This window comes from Culex pipiens, chromosome 2 (assembly GCF_016801865.2).
Source record: "Culex pipiens pallens isolate TS chromosome 2, TS_CPP_V2, whole genome shotgun sequence".
Taxonomy (NCBI): Eukaryota; Metazoa; Arthropoda; class Insecta; order Diptera; family Culicidae; genus Culex; species Culex pipiens.
Genome location: NC_068938.1, coordinates 103,639,381 through 103,660,969, shown reverse-complemented (window position 1 = coordinate 103,660,969; position 21,589 = coordinate 103,639,381). Strand labels below are relative to the sequence as shown.

Below are 21,589 nucleotides of genomic sequence, written 5' to 3'. Positions count from 1 at the left end.
ATGTCTCTTAGACAATTTTATAGCAAATTTTCTGAACTTTTCAAAAAAAATATTTTTAGAAATGGTCACTCATGGTCACTATTTTTTAAAATTGAAAAACTGCAAATATTTCGCTAAAATCAAACTTTCGGTGGCTATATCTTGAAAACGGGGCCCTTTATCGAAAAATCTGTAAAGTAATTTTCGATTGCAAATTCAATTTTGCATAAAAAAATGAGGTCAAAAAAACTTTATGTATGAAATTTCGATTTTTTCCAAAAATCACCAGTTTTTCAAAAAATCATAACTCGGCGGCAGATTTTTTGACCATGTTTCTCTATGGCTCAAAAGTTGCGGATTTTTGTCCCCTAAAACATATCAAAAAATCTCGAAAATCAAAAAATACGTATTTTGGGAAATTGAGTTTTAGTGAAAAAAAAGTTGATAAAAAAATCTGCAATTTTTTTTTCCGTGTACCTATTTTTTTCTCAAAAGTCCTCAACAATACCTACAACTTTGCCCAAGACACCAAATTGATCACAAAATTCACTCAAAAGTTACAGCTGTTTGAATATTTACATACCATTTTTGTATGGACAACAGCCAAAATTGTATGGAGACTTGTATGGATGAACCAATCACACAAAATAGCTTATTTGGTCATAGGGAAGGCCCCCACAAAGTTTGAGCCAAATCAAAAAATACAAATAAAATCAATTTTCGGTTTTGGTAGAGAATTGCTCATCTTTAAACCACGTGGACACCTTTTTGAAAATGTTAGACTTTCTTTCCATTGTGGACATTTGTCAATAAAATAAATAAATTTATTTTCATTGTGGAGTGTAGAAAATTCGCAAAAAGTTGAACTCTCAGAGAAATAACATTTTGAAATTTATAATATACCTACACAAAAAAAAATCAGTTCACGTAGTCGTGAATTGTGATCATGAATGTGAGAACCACGAAGGAATTTATTCATGAGGTCATCGGAATTGTTCAAACGATCCTTTTTTTGTTTGCTTTCTTTTTTTGTATTGTACAGTTTTCTTAGATATCTTTTTGGCTTCTGACTGATATTTAGCACTTTTTTCAAACATTTTTGTAAGTTTTTCGCTCTTTAAAACATGACTTTTGTCCTAATTTTGTATCACTGTCCAGAGTCGATTATCCAATGTTTCGATTGTCTGAAAGTTTCGAACTTTCTTTTTTTTTTTTCTTACTTTTTACAGAAAAACAAGTTCTGGGACCCCGTTTTAGATATAAAATCAAAAAAGATTATCCGCAGCGATTTTTCTCGAAGGATCTCGGATAACCGAGCATGGACTGTGTTTAGAAAAAATAGACTAATAGAATTGTGAAATCTTACCCGATTACGTTTGACCCATCGTCGATGGCAGGAGGCGGGTGCTTCTTGCACGCTGCATCGTCTACCGCGTTCCAGCCATGCGGCACGACCCTGGGCACACTGTTGGGTGGATTAGTTTTTTTTTTGTGTGGGAGGGTAGACAGAGCAAGAGAAAAACGAGACAAAATGGGAGAAATTGGAAAAATACAAGAAAAAAGAGGGTAAGATTAGTATGGTTAGAGTATTTGAGCGGTTGGTGCGTTTTGACTTATGAGTCTATTGCCAATTAGGGGTACAACTGTTGCCAAGGTTCATTTAACATCGATTCACTGATAGATCACATGACACATTGATATATACTTTTGACAAATAGGATAGTGAAACTATAGAATTTTGCCTATTGTTTAGTAATGTTTTCATTCATCACACCGCTCTGACAATACATCGATTGTTACACAATTTTGGGTTTATGAAGCTGCCTTAATCCTAGTGAAAATACGTTTACTTCGATACATAGTTTAGTCTTTTCATTTTTTTAACAGTCAAGTTAATTTTTTTGGAAACTTAAAAATATAACAATAGAATAGATAAACAAAACCAAAATGCATTTTTTCTAATATAACTACTTTAAAGTGAATATGATAAATATCGTTACGAATAGGTGATTAGTAGAATAGTAAAAGCTTACCCATAGCAGAAGAATACTGTGCAGTTGTGAGACTTGTCAAAGATTTGCGCGCAATTTTTGAGGATACTTTTAGAGATACAGGCGACAGAGTGCTTCGCAGTTTAGAGGTTAGAGAGGGGCTTAGTAAAAACCCACGGATTCCTAATGGCTATATTGAGGATAAGAGTATATGCTAGTAAAAAAAATCACTACTTGAAGCGTATACGTACGTTGTGTTTCTGACTGTGAAATTGTTTTTTGAGTGTTTTTTTGTTGAGGTCATTTTTGTTGTGTATTTTTTCAGAATAGGTAAGCAATTTCACGCATATAATAGTTTGGATGAATTATCGTAAATATACAGTTGATTTTTGCAGTTTTTTAAATAACTATTTACAAGTAAACCCACTAAATTTGTATATATCATCTGTAATACTGTCCGAGAATGTCACTCTCACAATTATCAGGCCATCTCCAGTAGAATTAAAACGAATGTGATTTGAAACTCAATAGTAAATTGGTATGACAGTATGAAAGGAAATTCGAATAAAGTAAGGAAGTTAAAAAGTAATGAAAGTGATACAAGTCAAGCTGTTTGTTTTAAGCAGAGTTGTAGGTAATGCAGGAGAATTTGAGGCTTATCCGTTGGTTGATTCATGAGGTTTTTCCTCTGTTATTCTTAATTTAAATTTCCCAATCCCAGTTTTTATTTAATCTAATCTAATCTAATCTAATCAAACCCTAGCGCAGCCAATCTTTCGAAGGGATCCTGGAGAGTACCTTAGGTTAGATGACGCCTAGCCTCTTCTTGTTATTTATTAACATTTGTAGTGTACCATTGCAATAGAATGCATTGAAACATCACAAAACGTTAAACCGGCCAGGCCTACTGCGTAAAGTTTACCGCAGAGATGATTCGTTGAATTGGATTGAGTTTGAGCAGCCCAATCCCAGTTTTTATTTAAGTAATAAATCTGTTTAAAAACTTAAATCTTTCTCAACTCTTCACAACTCGACATCTGCTTCCGCAAAGATTACCGTAAACCAAATCCGTAGCTTCCTCTCTTTTCTCCAAATCTTTTCCACCTTCTCCGGCACGATAAGCATTGCTAACTGGGAAGTCACTTAGAAGCACATTTAGATAGCAGCAAGGGAGGTCATAAAAGACCAACCATCGCCGTCGTCATGAACTCGAGCAGACACCATCGAGCCAGCCAGCCAACCAACTGAAAACACGTGGAATCGGTTGTCTGAGGGCATGTGATTACCGGCACCAGCCAGCCAGCCACCAAAAAGCAAGATTTTGGATGGAATCAGTGAACGAACAAGGTGGACTTTATGGTTAAATTTAAACAGTTAAATCTGTTTTTTTCTAATCTAATCTAATTTTAGAAAATCTAATTTAGCCACACTCTGCTATGCTTTCGTTCCTCCAAGTTTCAAGTCTGAAGTACGGTAAAGACGAAGCTTGCGCGTAATAAACTAAGCATCTTCTTCAACTTATCTTTGCTCGTACTGGGTACTAAAAATGATGCTCAAGCATCATAAAACTCAACAGCAGTCGCTTCGAAAAAGGGTAAGATGGTCAATTATCGCACTAGTGTATTTTTTTTTGCAAAAAAGATTTGTTATCAAATCATACTTAAAAGTTGTTATTTCAATAATTTTCATGCAATTCAAAAAAAGCTTAATTTTCCTTCACAAATCGAAACCCACTCAAAGTATCGTTACACTGTTTTGCTCTCACGTCGTCACGGTTGTTTAGTCTGGAGCGTGGGAGCGTATCTTTCGAGAAGGCGGCTTCCTGGGTCCAGAACCGTGACGGCAACGGTGTTATTAAGTGTGACAACATGACATTTTACTGAAAAATCTTAATGTGGTTCCTTTGCCTTCCTCCTTTCTCGTTCGAGATCGTGATGATAATCATGTCCTCCACAATGTTGGCACACGATGATGATGATTATATGGCGATGGTTTTGGGGAACGTAACGTTAAGGCTTTTGGGGGAAATCACTGTCAAAATATGTTACGGCTGACATCTGTGTTGAATGTGTAAGTACGTAAATTTTTAATGCTTTCGAACGCAGTGTACTGTAACTTTAGATAAGCATTAAAAAAATGTTATGATCCAGAATTTGATTTTAATTGATTTTATTTTATCTCAAGCTTTTATTTTTTAAATTTTCATTGAAGAACTTTAACAATTCTCCAGCAAAAGCTTAAATGGATTTTATTTGTGTTTTTTAATTGGCTCAAATTTTGTAACCAAACTAACTTATGAAAACTTATGAAAAATTGGACGAGCTTGTATGAGCTTGAACATATTTTCGGGACTGAAAAAGCAATATCTTCACAAAGATTGGACTCAGGACAATAGTCAATATGGAGACTATTATGTAAATTGTCTGGAGAATCAATTCCCGTGCCCGATCTAAAAAAAAGACGATTAGAGCACTTAAAAAAAGAAAAAAAAAACAGTTTTAGTAAATCCTAATTTTTTTTGAGTCTTTTTGTAACATCTTAGGCTATTTTCACAAAAGTTTTGAAAGGAAAAAAATCTAGGGCTTACCTTCAAATTTGACTTTTAATCTTAACAATCAAAATATCTCATGGAAGTGGCGTGTTTTTTCTTTCGGTGTATTTTTTTCAGAAATCCCGTCGAATTTCCTACAAGTTTTTCTTTGACCACTTTTCGATACGATGCAACGGCTTCGAGTTACAGCAATATTTAAATTACGAAATACAAAAATATTTAAAACACTTACGCCCTTCTCAAATGTCATTATCGATTGCAACTGGCGCAATATACACTAAAATGGCTTCTATATGCGTACATGTATACAAAGTTTCATTGAAATCGGAGTGAGTCGGGTACAACCGATTCCCTATTTGACAAGGAATTGTTCAAGGACCTTTCCTATTAACAAAGAAACATAAATATTTTTGGAAAATCGAAGTTTTCATAGTCTCACTAAAATAGTCCCCTTTTTTCTAGTATATCTCAGAAACTAATGGTTCAATTTTCAATGTTTAAAATGAAACATTTCTGAAATTTTCCGATCTATTCATAAAAAATATGTCGCGTTGTAAAAGAAAGGTAATTCGTTAGGCTTTCAAATTTAAAATACTAAAAAGTTTAAAAAATATTGACAATCAAATCATTAACTCTTCAACTTCATCTTCATCTCCGAGATAAAGAGCCATTGCACGAACATATTTTTATCTGGTATTTCCGCAATGTTTATTTGAAATGTCCAAAAATGGTGATTATATATTACCAGGATTCTGAGATATGACTGTCAAAAAATAGAGAAATATCTTTTTTTGGTATATCGCTCGAACTTAAACAACATGCGTTTTCAGTCCAGAAAAAAATCTTCTTATTCAATTCAATTCAATTCGGTTTTATTGGTGAATAATCAAGATACAATGAGTTATTTTAAAGTGCATAACAGAGTTTTGGAGTTCCTTACAGCTGTGTGTTGCATCATAATCCATTTAGGAACAATTATTTCTTTAACTAAGGCACTAGCAAGAGTAAGAAAAAACTATTAAAAAAAACTTACAGAAATTGCAAAGGAAAGGGGATAGAGGAAGAGAAAGCTTATATCTAGATCACAGGTAATTTATCCTTTGTAGATGTGTTTGATCATCAGTTCCCCAAGGGCCAGGAATTGTTCTGCCTTGTTCCGGCAGCTCCGAAACCGCGTCATCATCTCCCCCGCGAGAGCAAAGAACTCCGGCAGGGTGAAGAGATCTTCCCCGGTGACTTGCTGGGCCGTACTGCCGCTACCGGCAGCGACCACGCTGGCGAACGAACGCCCCCAACCAGGAGGGAACGCTGAGTTTTCCGCTGGAACCGTACGCTGTCCAGCTGCAGGAACGGCTGCGCTCGTACTTCGCTGAGGAGGGTGGGACGCTTTCTTCTTCCTCTTTTCCTGCTCCTCGAGGTAGGCCTTGCGCGCGACGCATCCGCGGTAATTGCCGGTATGGTTGCCGTCACAGTTCGCGCCCTTTACGCGCGGCTTGGTTTGTTCTGCCTTGTCCCCCAAGTCCGCCTTTCGTGGCAGTGCGCACGCCTCCGAGAGGTGTGACTCACCGCACTTCACGCAGCGGGGCCGGAGGTTGCAGTTCCGCGAGCCGTGGCCGAATTTCTGGCAACGGTGGCATTGCGCTACGTCCGTCGGGTTCTTGGTGTAAAACCGCCAGTTTACCCAAAAACCGTCCAACGTCTTAGTCCGCCGCAGGTCTTGGATCTTGACGGTGCCGCGGTCGAAGTACAACAGGTACAGTGTGTGTGTACCTGTTACCGTTGTCTTGCGCGAGAGCACTTTAATCTCCCGCGGTTTTATTCCGGCGTCCGAAAGGTGACCCTTCAGGTCGGAGATCGGACGGTCTTGATAACCCTGTAAGACGACCTTAACAGGGGGCTTCTCGGGGTTGAATGTGTAGAAGTTGAAGTTGCTACGCTTCAATTCTTCAAAGACCAGGTCGAAGCTCTTTTTATTCAGTGTGATCACTTGCACTGCCGACTTACCGATTTTCAGACAATATCCGAGGCCTTCCAGCAACTCGTCAACATCGTCCGCCAACGTGTCCAAAACAAAAATTGGAGGTGGTCTTCGTTCCGTTGGAGAATTATTCTTTTTTGGCGTCGGCACTTTTTTCCGTGCACGACCATCGTAGTCGTCGTCGTCGGTAGTGGTGCTACCGTCGGTGTTGTTGTTGTTTTCTTCGTCGTCGCTCAGCATCTGGAACTCGTTCCTGATGGGAATGTTGGCGGATGTTGATGTGCCACTGGTCGTGGCACCGGAGGTACCCGAACGGGTTCGCACTGGTGATCTTGGAACATATCCGGGGTGTAGTAACTTTTTGTCGATTCCTTCTGCGCTCACGCTCCCCTGCGCGATGGCGGTCGACACGGCGTTGGTTTGTTTACCTTTTTGCACACGGCCGGTAGACGAACTTCGCGGGTTTTTCGAGGCCGCACTCGAACTGCCACGGCCACGGCCGGCCTTTGGCATGCTGGAGAAGCAAACTCGCGGGTAACCACAATCAATTACGGCGAAAAAAATCGAAAAAACGATGGAGCACTGAGCACTAGCTGCATGCTCTCGTGCGTACACGGAGGGAGCCCAAAAAAAAAAAAAAATCTTCTTACAAATTTGTTTATACGGAGATACGTGATGCTTTAAGTCTAATAGATAAATGCACATATTTTTTTTAAACTTAACTATCTTTTTCATAAAATTAATGTAAATCGTAAAAGGATTAGAATAAAATATGGTATTTTCATTTTCTCTTTTTCAATTTATTGACTTGACATTTGGAACAATTTAAGACATTATTTAATTTATGTCCGCAAGGTTTGACTAGCCACACAAAAACAAACGATTTTTCGAAGACATTTTAAAGTCTTGTTAGTAAAATAACTGTCTAAATTTTTAAAGGTCAGAGAAGACAACAACTTCAAAATAGATTTGTTATGACCCTATGAACTTAGTTCAGTATTAGTAACTATCTACTACCCAACCCCACCTCTAAACGGGCTTCGATCTGAAAAATCGCCAAAAATCAATTTTCAACCAATTTATGTTCGTTAAAAAGCATTGAAAAGAAGAACTCTTGAAATTTTAGAAAAATTTAGGGTTGGAAGTTTGACTTGTTTTATGTGATCTTGCCAATGTTTTTAAAAATGTAATTTTTTAGGGGTCAACTTAGGCTGTTTTTTTGTTACTAACATTTCCTATATTTTAAGTGAAAATAAGTATGCAGTAATTTTTGTAGTGTCCGAGAAAGTACCTCTACGCATTTTTTTTTACAATTTAAATGATAATTGTGCCATTTTATAGCAGAAAATGTAAAAAACAAAAAAAGTGGTTGTAAAAACACGACAAAAAAGAAAGACAAAATGTAATGATAGGAGGTGGTAGAATAGATCAAATTCTACCAAAAACGGACGTAAACAAGATAAATGCAAATTAAAATGCTTAAAATAAAATCAGAAAAACATAAAACAGGGCAAGTGAAGTTTCTCGTAGAACAAAAGCAGCTTAAAATGACCTCCTGATCACGGGTAAAATAAAAAAAATTGAAAAAAATGGGCAGTAGAGGGTTAACAAATATTTAACAAAATGTAAGCAATGCGTAGAGCTGATTTCCAGATTTTTTTTTAATATTTTGCTTAAATCTTCACAACTTTCTGTATAAACAAAACATTTTTTTCAACGATGTTGTTTCTTCGATAAAGTTGGAGGAAAAAGTAGGTACATGGAAGTCAATTTCCCGTTTTTTGCTTCCTCACTTCAATGTGGAAAGGCTATAAAATCAGTTATAAGTTATAAGTACTTTAGTGTTTTTAAAACACTTTTCTAGGCCGGATCTCATATATTTTGATAAAAATAAGTGTTATTTATACTGTTTTTTGAGGCTCTGTAGTGTATTCACTTTATGAATGTGAGAAAGGCACCACCCACCTAAAGGTGGATTAAGCAACGTTTTGTTAACTAAAAGTTCAATTCCAAAATAGGTATTGTATTTTTTATATTTTAATATAATTTAGAGGATTAAATAAAGCATATTTTGCGCTAGAGATTAGGATGGAGAAAAATCTGTTACCAGAGAAGATTTCTTGACAAAAATATGATTTTCGGAAAAATCTTTAAAAAAAATCTTTTTAAGGTGCACCTGCACCATTATATTTGCAATCGGAAATAATCATTTTTGACAAAGTGCATCATTTTCAAGTTATAAGCATTTTCAAGCGATTTTTATTGAAATATGATCAACTTGTTGCAATTTAAAATACCTAATGAAGAAAAAGCACACCTGCTGTTTTTTCTTTCGAATGGCTGAGAATTTTTTTTTTACAGTTTTTGTTTCTATGTTGATCGGGCTGTCGATTTATGAGATACAGCCCCTGAAAGGTACACATTTTTGATCGTCAAAATTACAGTTGCCCGTTTTTTTATGGGTTATTTGATGGAATCGGTTCTCAGATGACCAGTGAAAATAACTTTGACGAAAGTTTGAAAAAATATTTTTGCAGGTCGTTTTTATGTAAGTTTTAAGTGAAAATTTGGTCGGGCCCGTGGGCCGGATTGATTTTTGACGTAAAATTTAGATAAAAACGACTTGTATTAATATTTTTTCAAACTTTTCGAAAAGTTATGTTCACTGGTCGTCTGAGAACCGATTCTATCAAATAAACCATGAAAAAATGGGCAACTGTAATTTTGACGATCAAAAATGTGAAAACTGAGCCGAAAAGGTTGGGCAGGCCTGATTTAAATCTTGATTCAGAATGAATCAATTAAAAATTGGTTTCTTTGTGTTGAAGCAATTTACTACTTCTGGACCCCGATATTCAGAACCATCATCGACAGTCATTGCCCCAAGTGTGAATGACACCATCTAAGACCTTTAAGTTAGATTTTTGTGAAAAATGATTTTTTTCAGTGTCATCTAATTAGCACTCGTTTGTAAAATCGCGATACAGGGAAACTATTGTGAAACTTATGTGAAATTTTCTGTTCTTCTTAAAAAAAATGTTTACTTTAGGTTATACTGAGCATATTGCTTTTAGTTAGTTTTTTTTTTAAAATATATGTCTTGCTATTATTAGTGTCATTTACTTATAGTTAATGGAATAATTGTTTAAAAATTGATTTTGATGCCACACACAGCTGAAAGGAACTCCAAAACTCTGTCATGTTTTGCAATTTTCATCAATTTTTTCAAATGCCTCTGTTTTGAAATGGCCATATCTTGGAAACAAAGAACAAAACTCGGCCAATTTTTAAACCCCGTGAATCGTCAGATTGACGTTCTACGACTTGGTTCCCCAGATATCACAGTTTGAAAATCTAAGTGTTGCTCAATTACTACGAAAAGGGGTAAGGGTTTGGCAAAAATAAAGGAAGATCCGATTTGGACGAAAATTTGGATTTTTTATTGTTTTGCTGCATTTGCAGCCCCACCAAATTTGAACTACATCAGATAACAATGATATTGAATTTAATTATCGAAATTCAATTTAAGAAAACCACCTAGTCGACTAACAGTGAAAATTAATGCCTCAATCGTTGCCTTTCCATTTCCAGCAAAACTTAACATGAAGGATCAGAAATGTATAACAATGGCCACCAGACCCATCAACGTATTTCCAATTATACGGTTACAGAAGAAACAATTTCACCCGTGTAGCAATAAAAACTCCACATAAAGAAGTAAACGAAAAACTTTTACCCACCAATTACTTGCCCTATCATCTTGGGTGAGCTTTCTCTCTCGCCAGCCTTTCTGGTAATCTGGTTTGTTCTCCGGGTGCACAATTAGTGCCAAGTTTGGGGTGGTTGAAATTATCTATTTATTAAAAGCCTGACTTATTCAACAGGTCCATTAAAACCCCGCTCTTCTTTGGTGCTGCCGGGACAAGTGCGCTCGGGGCACTAAAAAGTTCACCTATTAATAGCATCGGATGCTCCTCGGTCGTCGGTTCTTGGGGCAAAAAATAACGACCTCTGGCAACAGAACAACGCAACAACACCGGGGTGGCATTATCCTCGGGACAATCTGGCTGGGCTCTGTGCGGTCGCCTTTTGAAAGTGGGTTTTGTTCTTTTGGTAAAGTTGATACAACTCGGATATGGTTCAAGGGGGTTCGGGCAAATAGCTTGAAGAGTGGCTTTTTCATCTACACCAGTAAGAACAAGCCAGTAGTATTTTCGAATAAGGTTACCAATCCACAGAACTCAAGCTTTTGTGCTCTGAGAATTTTTTGGGTGCTTTTGAAGAATTTAATGGGCAGCTTTTCCGGAAAAAGTATAAACATAAAAAGATTTTATCAAAATACTCAAAATGAAAGAAATAAAACAGATTACAAAGCAAGTAATGTTTTTTTCAGAGCACAAAAGTTGCTCAAAATTACAAGCTGAAAAGAGGTTTTTTTATTGGACAGTAACGGAAAATTTTCAGTCAGTTCAGTTAGTCAGTTTTATAGTTTTATAACGTTTGCACATACCAGACCAAACTCTTCACAATGATCAGTCTTCAAAGCGACGACTAAACAATGCATTGTCTGTCACAATCTGTGTCAAATAACTTTAAAAGATAATCCCTTTATAACCAAACAATGGCACTTCAAAAGGTGTTGCCTCTTCAGGAAATTGACTACCTTTGAGGCGGATCAACGCAAAGTAAGCCACTTCCGCCGCCAGGGATTCAACCCGTCACGCGTTAACCGCAACCCATCCCAACCGTAATCAAAAACAGCTTAATTCCCAGCCGGAGCCACCGCCACCACACACTTTAATGAGAAACCACTTCCAAAACGCACCCCAACCGCGCCGGGGGTTGGGCCAAATCTGCGCCCAAGGTCGGGCCCCCTTCCGGTGACCGTCTATTCATTAAACTCAACTCCAACAACCCCATCGCCATCGTCGTCGTCATCATCAGGGCTGAGCTGTACGATTTTGAACTAGTTAGTCGCTGTTGGCGGGTTCAGGGCGCCAATGTTCCTGGCGAGGGCGCCTATATTTGTACAAGGGGCGCCAAGTGATGAGCGGGGGGGGGGGGGGGGGGGGGTGAAATATGTTATTCGTTTTTGGATTACACAAAAAATACTTCTACCGCACAAAACCTGAAAAAAAATACGAAAAATTTCAGATAGCTTACCAACATTTCCCAAAAATATATTTAAATTTGATGGATCGTTTTAAAATTGAAACTGAAATAATGCTCTAATACTAAGAAATAATCAAAACAAGTCACTCAGCACTGTTACTCTTTCAAAGGAATCGACCCTTTTAAAAGAGTATACTCAAGGTTGAATTTTTGAAAAATCTTTGTTGGTGAAATACGTACCCCTAACAAATATAGCTGCTACAAACACAGGTTTTGTTCTTGGAATATGAGATTTTCAGCAAACGTATTTAGAATGTCTCCTACACAAACCTTTAACAGAATTAAGTTTCACTGAAAAGCCTGAGATATTGCAAATCCCATAAAAAAAAAAAAACATTTTGACCCGATTTCACCCCTACTAAAGGTAAGTTTTTTGAATGATTTGGCAAAAACTAGCCACTCCAGCCGCAATAAATAATCATCGCAGCGAACAAAAAAGTATATTTCAAAGACAGGCCAGACCCAGTTATACCATAACACCGGTCACTGTATGCTAGCGATGCATAAAACGAACAGCGACCCAAGCAACGTAGCAGAGCAGTTCTCTAGGATTTCGGTCATTCGATTTTTTTTTGTATTTTTTAATCCGACTGAAACTTTTTTGGTGCCTTCGGTATGCCCAAAGAAGCCATTTTGCATCATTAGTTTGTCCATATAATTTTTCCTACAAATTTGGCAGCTGTCCATACAAAAATGATGTATGAAAATTCAAAAATCTGTATCTTTTGAAGGAATTTTTTGATCGATTTGGTGTCTTGGGCAAAGTTGTAGGTATGGATACAGACTACACTGGAAAAAAATAATACACGGTAAAAAAAAATTGGTGATTTTTTTATTTAACTTTTTATCACTAAAACTTGATTTACAAAAAAACACTATTTTTAATTTTTTTTATTTTTTTATATGTTTTAGAGGACATAAAATGCCAACTTTTCAGAAATTTTCAGGTTGTGCAAAAAATCATTGACCGAGTTATGAATTTTTTAATCAATACTGATTTTTTCAAAAAATCGTAATTTTGGTCGTAAAAATTTTTCAACTTCATTTTTCGATGTAAAATCAAATTTGCAATCAAAAAGTACTTTAGTGAAATTTTGATAAAGTGCACCGTTTTCAAGTTATAGCCATATTTAAGTGACTTTTTTAAAAATAGTCACAGTTTTTCATTTTTTATAATTAGTGCACATGTTTGCCCAGTTTTGAAAAAAATATTTTTGAAAAGCTGAGATAATTCTCTATATTTTGCTTTTTCAGACTTTGTTGATACGACCCTTAGCTGCTGAGAAATTGCCATGCAAAGGTTTTACATCGAAAAATGAAGTTGAAAAATTTTTGCGACCAAAATTTCGATTTTTTGAAAAAATCAGTATTGATTAAAAAATTCATAACTCGGTCAATGATTTTTTGCACAACCTGGAAATTTCTGAAAAGTTGGCATTTTATGTCCTCTAAAACATATAAAAAAATAAAAAAAATAAAACTAGTGTTTTTTTGTAAATCAAGTTTTAGTGATAAAAAGTTAAATAAAAAAATCACCAAATTTTTTTTACCGTGTATTATTTTTTTCTAGTGTAGTCCATATCCATACCTACAACTTTGCCGAAGACACCAAATCGATCATAAAATTCCTTCAAAAGATACAGATTTTTGAATTTTCATACATCATTTTTGTATGGCCAGCTGCCAAATTTGTATGGAAAATTATATGGACAAACTAATGATGCAAAATGGCTTCTTTGGGCATACCGAAGGCACCAAAAAAGTTTCAGTCGGATTAAAAAATACAAAAATTAAAATTGAAGAAAAAAGACCGATTTCGTAGAGAATTGCTCAGCAGCATCTAGAAAAAGGAAAGAATCATCAAAACGGAACAAGTTGAAGAGCACTGCTAGTTGATTCCAAACAAACGCGGCAGCGTTTCGCGGCGCAACTTGGCAACTTAGCAAATTTGCAAAATGCAAAGTTTTTCTTGGGCCCTGCTAAGGGCGCCAAATGGTTTAAGGAGGGCGACATTTTTGTTAAAGAACTTGTTAGTCGACGACTAACCTCGACTAACCTACAGCTCAGCCCTGATCTCCCTTAGGCTCTTTTTTTTTAATTTGCGAAAATGTCATTTTGGGCGCCCTGGGGCTTCCTGAGGGGGCGCTTTATCTTTTTCAAGAAGGCGCAGCACAAATCGGCAACTTGGCAAATTTGCAAAATGCAAAGTTTTTCTTGGGCCCTGCTAAGGGCGCCAAATGGTTTAAGGAGGGCGACATTTTTGTTAAAGAACTTGTTAGTCGACGACTAACCTCGACTAACCTACAGCTCAGCCCTGATCTCCCTTAGGCTCTTTTTTTTTAATTTGCGAAAATGTCATTTTGGGCGCCCTGGGGCTTCCTGAGGGGGCGCTTTATCTTTTTCAAGAAGGCGCAGCACAAATCGGCAACTTGGCAAATTTGCAAAATGCAAAGTTTTTCTTGGGCCCTGCTAAGGGCGCCAAATGGTTTAAGGAGGGCGACATTTTTGTTAAAGAACTTGTTAGTCGACGACTAACCTCGACTAACCTACAGCTCAGCCCTGGTCATCATTATCATCATCAGTTTCAGTTTCTGCACCCAGGGAGGGGTTGTTTTTCAACCTCTTTAATTTAATACTTTTGTTGGTTGGCCCATTCCGTGGCCAAGCTGCTCGGTCTCAACATGGTTGTGAAATTTACCCCAAACGATGAATAAAGTACGCGAACAGTTTTCCTTCATTACTGAAGTATCAAGCTGCGCCGTGGCTATGAATAATAATAACTGATGGAGGACACTTGAGTACACGAGCTGCTGGGAACACTGTGCGGTAGAGTTGTACCTTGAGGTGGTTACGGGTTGGTCATGCTTGAAATATTATTTTGCTATTTTATTCTGGTATTCACCATTGTACTATTTTATTTTGATTTGAAAAAAAAAAAAAAAACTGTTGCTTTTTACAAATTTATAAAGATTTGATTGTTTTGAAAAATTTGGTCAAGCCATATTTTAAGACTGTTGAGATATGTTTTCATAGATTGTATATTGTCCTTTTTTTCATAGTTTTCAAATGAATTTATCCCAATTTCAAGCTAATTTTCTTCATGTTAAGTATTTTTCGAATCAAAAAGAAATATAACTTAAAATTTTGGGTAGAAGTTATCACAAATTACAAGATTTGACGATCTAGCAAACCTATTTGAAAATCTAGTCACTCAAGATTACATAAGAGCAATTCTCTACAAAACCGGCCGATTTCGACCATTTTTATTTTTTGTATTTTTTGATTTGGCTCAAACTTTGTGGGGGCCTTCCCTATGACCAAAGAAGCCATTTTGCATCATTAGTTTGTCCATATAAATTTCCATACAAATTTGGCAGCTGTTCATACAAAAATGGTACGTAAATATTCGAAAATCTGTAACTTTTGAAGGAATTTTTTGATCAATTTGGTGTCTTCGGCAAAGTTGTAGGTATTGTTAAGGACTATTTAGAAAAAAATAGGTACACGGAAAAAAAAATTTCCCGATTTTTTTATTAACTTTTTTTTCACAAAAACTCAAATTCCCAAAATACGTATTTTTTGATTTTCGAGATTTTTTGATATGTTTTAGGGGACAAAAATCCGCAACTTTTGAGCTATAGAGAAACATGGTCAAAAAATCTGCCGCCGAGTTATGATTTTTTGAAAAACTGGTGATTTTTGGAAAAAATCGAAATTTCATACATAAATTTTTTTTTACCTCATTTTTTTATGCAAAATTGAATTTGCAATCGAAAAGTACTTTACAGATTTTTTGATAAAGGGCTCCGTTTTCAAGATATAGCCACCGAAAGTTTGATTTTAGCGAAATATTTGCAGTTTTTCAATTTTTAAAAATAGTGACCATGAGTGACCATTTCTAAAAATATTTTTTTTGAAAAGTTCAGAAAATTTGCTATAAAATTGTCCAAGAGACATTGAAGATTGGACCTCTGGTTGATGAGATACAGCGGCTTAAAGAAAAAGAAACACGAAAATTGAAGTTTTCTAAGTCTCACCCAAACAGCCCACCATTTTCTAATGACGATATCTCAGCAATTAATGGTCCGATTTTCAATGTTAATACATGAAACATTCGTGAAATTTTCCGATCTTTTCGAAAAAAATATTTTGAAAAAAAATAAATCAATACTAGCATTTTTAATGGGCATAATATTGAAAGTTTGGCCCTTTTAAAATGTTAGTCTTGATTTAATTTTTTTCAAAATATTTTTTTCGAAAAGATCGGAAAATTTCACGAATGTTTCATGTATTAACATTGAAAATCGGACCATTAATTGCTGAGATATCGTCACTAGAAAATGGTGGGCTGTTTGGGTGAGACTTAGAAAACTTCAATTTTCGTGTTTCTTTTTCTTTAAGCCGCTGTATCTCAGCAACCAGAGGTCCAATCTTCAATGTCTCTTGGACAATTTTATAGCAAATTTTCTGAACTTTTCAAAAAAAATATTTTTAGAAATGGTCACTCATGGTCACTATTTTTAAAAATTGAAAAACTGCAAATATTTCGCTAAAATCAAACTTTCGGTGGCTATATCTTGAAAACGGAGCCCTTTATCAAAAAATCTGTAAAGTACTTTTCGATTGCAAATTCAATTTTGCATAAAAAAATGAAGTCAAAAAAATTTTATGTATGAAATTTCGATTTTTTCCAAAAATCACCAGTTTTTCAAAAAATCATAACTCGGCGGCAGATTTTTTGACCATGTTTCTCTATAGCTCAAAAGTTGCGGATTTTTGTCTCCTAAAACATATAAAAAAATCTCGAAAATCAAAAAATACGTATTTTGGGAATTTGAGTTTTTGTGAAAAAAAAGTTAATAAAAAAATCGGGAAATTTTTTTTTCCGTGTACCTATTTTTTTTCTAAATAGTCCTTAACAATACCTACAACTTTGCCGAAGACACCAAATTGATCAAAAAATTCCTTCAAAAGTTACAGATTTTCGAATATATACGTACCATTTTTGTATGAACAGCTGCCAAATTTGTATGGAAATTTATATGGACAAACTAATGATGCAAAATGGCTTCTTTGGTCATAGGGAAGGCCCGCACAAATTTTGAGCCAAATCAAAAAATACAAATAAAATCCATTTCCGGTTTTGGTAGAGAATTGCTCATAACAAGATTTTTCATGAATTTACACAACTCGAGTTAGTAATGAAAATGTCTTCCTCACACTTTTCATGTCTCAATTAACCGTGCTGTCTGTTGATAGGTCTGAGAATCTCTGAGATTATCTTTTTTTAAATGAAAAGGTCAAATTAACTACGGAATGGTATGGAATCATACTGACCCCTCTAGAGTTGTATTCAAAGTACTTCAAGAAGAAGTTTTCATCAAATTTTGAAAGGAATAATAAATTGATTGACTGTACTTACGAAATTGTTGAGTGGGGCCACCTCTTGAAATAAATTTAGACCCCATTTGGACAATAAGGTCCTAAAGCCATATGTCACTTTTTATGTACAACGGTTAAAAACATGATTAAAAACAATTTCTGAACACTTTTTTCATTTTAATGCAAAAAAAATTGACAAGACAACATTTATTCGATGAATCAACTATGGTCTCCCTGGAATGAGCTGTCAAGTAGGACCTTTTCTGTGAAGAAGGGCTTATTATTACTCAGATAAATAAACTTGTTATTGTACTCAGATAAATAAACTTTACCGTTATGAACAATAATATCACATATTTAAGCTTAATGTTAGGACTCAAGTGTCAAAACAATTTTTTTTTTGTTATTGAGCATAGATAATCGTCATCCCTCCCTCTAACATGTCCACGTGGTTTATAGATGGCCCCTAATAGGTTCTTTTTAATATTAAGAGAAAGTGAAGATTTTTTCAATCAAAATTAGTTTGAATCGGAAAACTGAGTCGCATTTTTAGATTATTTGGACAACTTTCTACGAGAAGATTAATTTTTTTTTCGAAATAATATATTTTATCTGTTTATGAACACAATAAAAAAAAAATTAAAGTCATTTTAGTTGAACAAATTTAATTAAAATGTGATATTTTTTGTTTCGTGCTTCGAATTCAGTTTAAATTGCAATATATATCGATGTGTTTAAGCAAGGATCCTGATTACTCCAAAAGGACTCATTCACTCGCGACCACAAATTGAAAGCGACAAAAAACTGGTCTGTCCGTTTCTTACCGTTTGTCGCTTCCACACCAATCGTTACAGAATACTCTCTTTTTGCTCTCCCTCTCACTGCAATCGGGTAGTACAGCAAATGGTTCAGAGAGACCGATTGCGTTATGTCGCTCAGTCGCTGAGTCGAAATTTTGCGATCAGCTTTGTTTTATTCAGTTATTAAACTGCTTAAAATCTATGTCAGGCCTGCCCAACGTCCGGCCCGCGGGCCGGATCCGGCCCGTGGAGCCATTTCATCCGGCCCGCGACGGCTTTTCAAAAATGTTCTATGACCGGCCCTCAACACTGTTCATGAAATATTCAATAAATAAACTGAGTGTTAAAAAAAATAAGCTTTAGATCAAATTTTCACATTAGGTACGTATGTAAAATTTAACTAGAAAATTTTTGTTTTTTTATTTGTTTTTTTTTGCGATTAATTCAACGTAGGTATTATTTGGATTTTGCCTTTGTAGTTTTTTTTTTATTTTTGTTTTAAATTCTAACATTCTTCATGTTTGAATTTAATTCCTATCATTTCTATATTGATGATTTCAGAATCAATCATTAAACTGTAAAATGCCGCAAGAAAACAAAATTATCCATTTCGTGAAAATGTGAAAGATATGAAAAACATGGATTTTTGTCTAAAAATGCACAAAAAGACACTATTTTTTTACAGTTTTTGCTAACACATTTATGTTTTTTAGGAACTTGATTCAAAATGATTTTAAAATTCAAATAAGTATGCAAAAATAACGTTTTTGTCAGAACATCTTTTCAGTGAAAACTTGTGTTTGAAATAAAAGCTTATAAAATTCAAATTATTCAGACTGAAGAAAAAACAACTGCAAATATTCCTAAAAAGTTTAAAAAAAAACTTGCAACGACCAATTAAATTGGAAAGTTTTTTGTTTTTTTTTTACTAATATTGAAATTAATTATATCAGTATTCAATAGCAATCTGCAAAAAATATTACATTAAATTAAAAATAAACAAGTGAAAATAAATGAAAAAAAAAGACATTTTTGAATGTTATGATTCTTATTTGCAACGCTAGTTTATTTATTTGATTACTTGAAAAGTACCTAATAAGAATAATTTTATGAAAAAAATGTTTACTTTTTTATATTTTTATCAAACATCGGTTCCGGCCCGTCACTGCTTAAGAAAAATAAGATCCGGCCCGCAGGGCCAAAAGGTTGGGCACCCCTGATCTATGTTATCAAACATGTTTTGCAATTTTGTTGAGAACACGTTTACAAGCAATTTCCATCATGCCAAATACAAATTTACGGCAAACTGTGGAAGTGCATGCCAAAAGATTGCCGAGCTGGTATGTTGTTGGATTCTCTCCTCTCTGAACGTATTCGTGTGTGACTCGGGTCGACGGACGGAGAGGGCAAAGAAATTCACGAAGTATTTGTGTCACTGGGAGAAGCGATTGAACAAGTCGCTGGCAGCCTGAGTGTAGTGTTTGCTCGCGACTGGTTGCGAGCTCCAGTCGGCAAAGATTTGCCTGGCGATAATGAGTGAGTGATTTCTGATCATTGAACCCTTGGTGTTAATTATTGAAAAAATAAAAAAAAAAAAACACTTTTTGACCATATTGATCTTTTATTCGAAACTTACAAAATAAGGTTTACAAATCTTCAGGTTCACCAAATCTTTGAAACCATTTAACTAGTTCCATATATTTTTGTATGAAAAAAAATCAAACACATTGGATAATTTTGATTTCTTATAGTATTGATTCAAAATTTTCGAAAAAAATATTTCTGCCAAAATCGGACCAAAAAATTAAACTTATGCAAAAATAGAATGGTTTTGAACTCTAAAAATTAAACTTTAGTTAAATAAGTACTACATTGTTCTAGTAACTCAATGTACCATAAAATTAGCTTTTTTGGGGTTCAAAACGGCCTAGACCTAGACCTTGAAACCTAGATGAAAAATTAAGTTTTACACATAAAATAAGCGAAAGCCACCATTTAAAAATGGCCAAACATTCAATATTGCGCCCTTTCGAAATGTTTGTCTTGGTTCAAAAATTTTGAAAATATTTTTTTCGAAAAGATCGGAAAATTTCACGAATGTTTCATATTTTAACATTGTAAATCAGACCATTAGTAGTTGAGATATCGACATTAGAAAATGGTGGGTTGTTTGGGTGAGACTTAAAAAACATCAATTTTCCTGTTTTTAAACACTTGCATGGCAATATATCAGCAACTAAGGGTCGTATCAACAAAGTTCAAAAAAGCAAAATATATAGAATTTTCTCAGCTTTTCAAAAATATTTTTTTTCAAGAGTGGGCAAACATGGCTCTTTATCAAAATTTCACTAAAGTACTTTTTGATTGCAAATTTGATTTTACATCGAAAAATGAAGTTGATAAATTTTTGCGACCAATATTTCGATTTTTTGAAAAAATCAGTATTGATTAAAAAATTCATAACTCGGTCAAAGATTTTTTGCACAACCTGGAAATTTCTGAAAAGTTGGCATTTGATGTCCTCTAAAACATATAAAAAAAATAAAAATAGTGTTTTTTTAGCAAATCAATTTTTAGTGACAAAAAGTTAATTAATAAATCACCCAAATTTTTTTTACCGCGTATCATTTTTTTTAGTGTAGTCCATATCCCTACCTACCTATCCCTGCCAAATTTGTATGGAAAATTATATGGACAAACTAATGATGCAAAATAGCTTCTTTGGGCATACCGAAGGCACCAAAAAAGTTTCAGTCGGATTAAAAAATACAAAAAAAATTGAATGACCGAAATCTTAGAGAACTGCTCCTATAAGCTTTAGCCTTTCATGCGATTATAGGACCTATTAAAAAAAGCTCTTAAAATGTTCACGGTAGTTTCAGGTATGAATTGCTTAATTTTTTACCGAAACAGTTTTCAAGTTGAAACTTATCAAATCTTGCAAACGAAACAAGATAACTTAAAGAATCATTCTCAGGGTGAATAAAATGCAGTACATATTTTTAAAGGCCAATCAAAATAAGTGTTTTCAAGGACTATCTTATAGAAATTGACATCAAAAGCTTGAACTGACTGGTACAAACATCAACGTCAGCCAAAGCCGATTGTACCAGTCTGCTCCAATTACCTATGTCGTTATTCAATGCCCTGCTCCTGGCAAGTCTGGCCACAGAGGCGGCTAGCAAACGCACCAATTGAAGTTGTACAATAAGTTGTCAGAACGGTTTATAGTTCAATTGATTTCAAATCAGATTAGATCAGCACACACACACATCTATCTCTGGCTCTGCAAATTCAGTCCTCTCTATCTGTGTGCTCAAATGGAGGTATTTTTTTCCATTGGAAAGCTCCCTCTACCCTGGCCTCTAGTGTTCTCTAATCCAGAATGAAATACATTTGAAATTATGCTCCAACTTGTACACAGCAAAACGTTCGCCCACACACACAAACATACACACACACACTACGACGAATAGGTACATGTACGTACATATTTAATTCGCATTATACAACGAGATGTCTGTGGGAGCAGTTGCATTTGCATCAAAGCGAAACAGGAAATTTCCATGCTTTCAAGGTCTTTGGGAGGAAAACTTTGGCGGAACCGGAAGAACCGGACGGCAGTGTGTGTGTGTGTGTGTGTGTGTGTGTGTGTGTGTGTGTGCGCGTGTGTCGGTTGAGCCAACAGTTTCTCGCATTAGCACATGGAGGGAAGAGATTTTCAAGATTATAATTT

General features: G+C 35.2%; 1 protein-coding gene across 1 annotated transcript in view; it reads right to left on the bottom strand.

Annotated features, from left to right (window-relative positions):
* LOC120430898 (uncharacterized) overlaps window positions 1-21,589 on the bottom strand; it is a 442,819-nt gene that overhangs the window by 7,120 nt on the left and 414,110 nt on the right. The window contains exon 3 of the mRNA XM_052708160.1: window positions 1,346-1,444. Within this exon, the coding sequence (XP_052564120.1) occupies window positions 1,346-1,444 (99 nt within the window). The remainder of the gene's footprint in view (window positions 1-1,345; window positions 1,445-21,589) is intronic.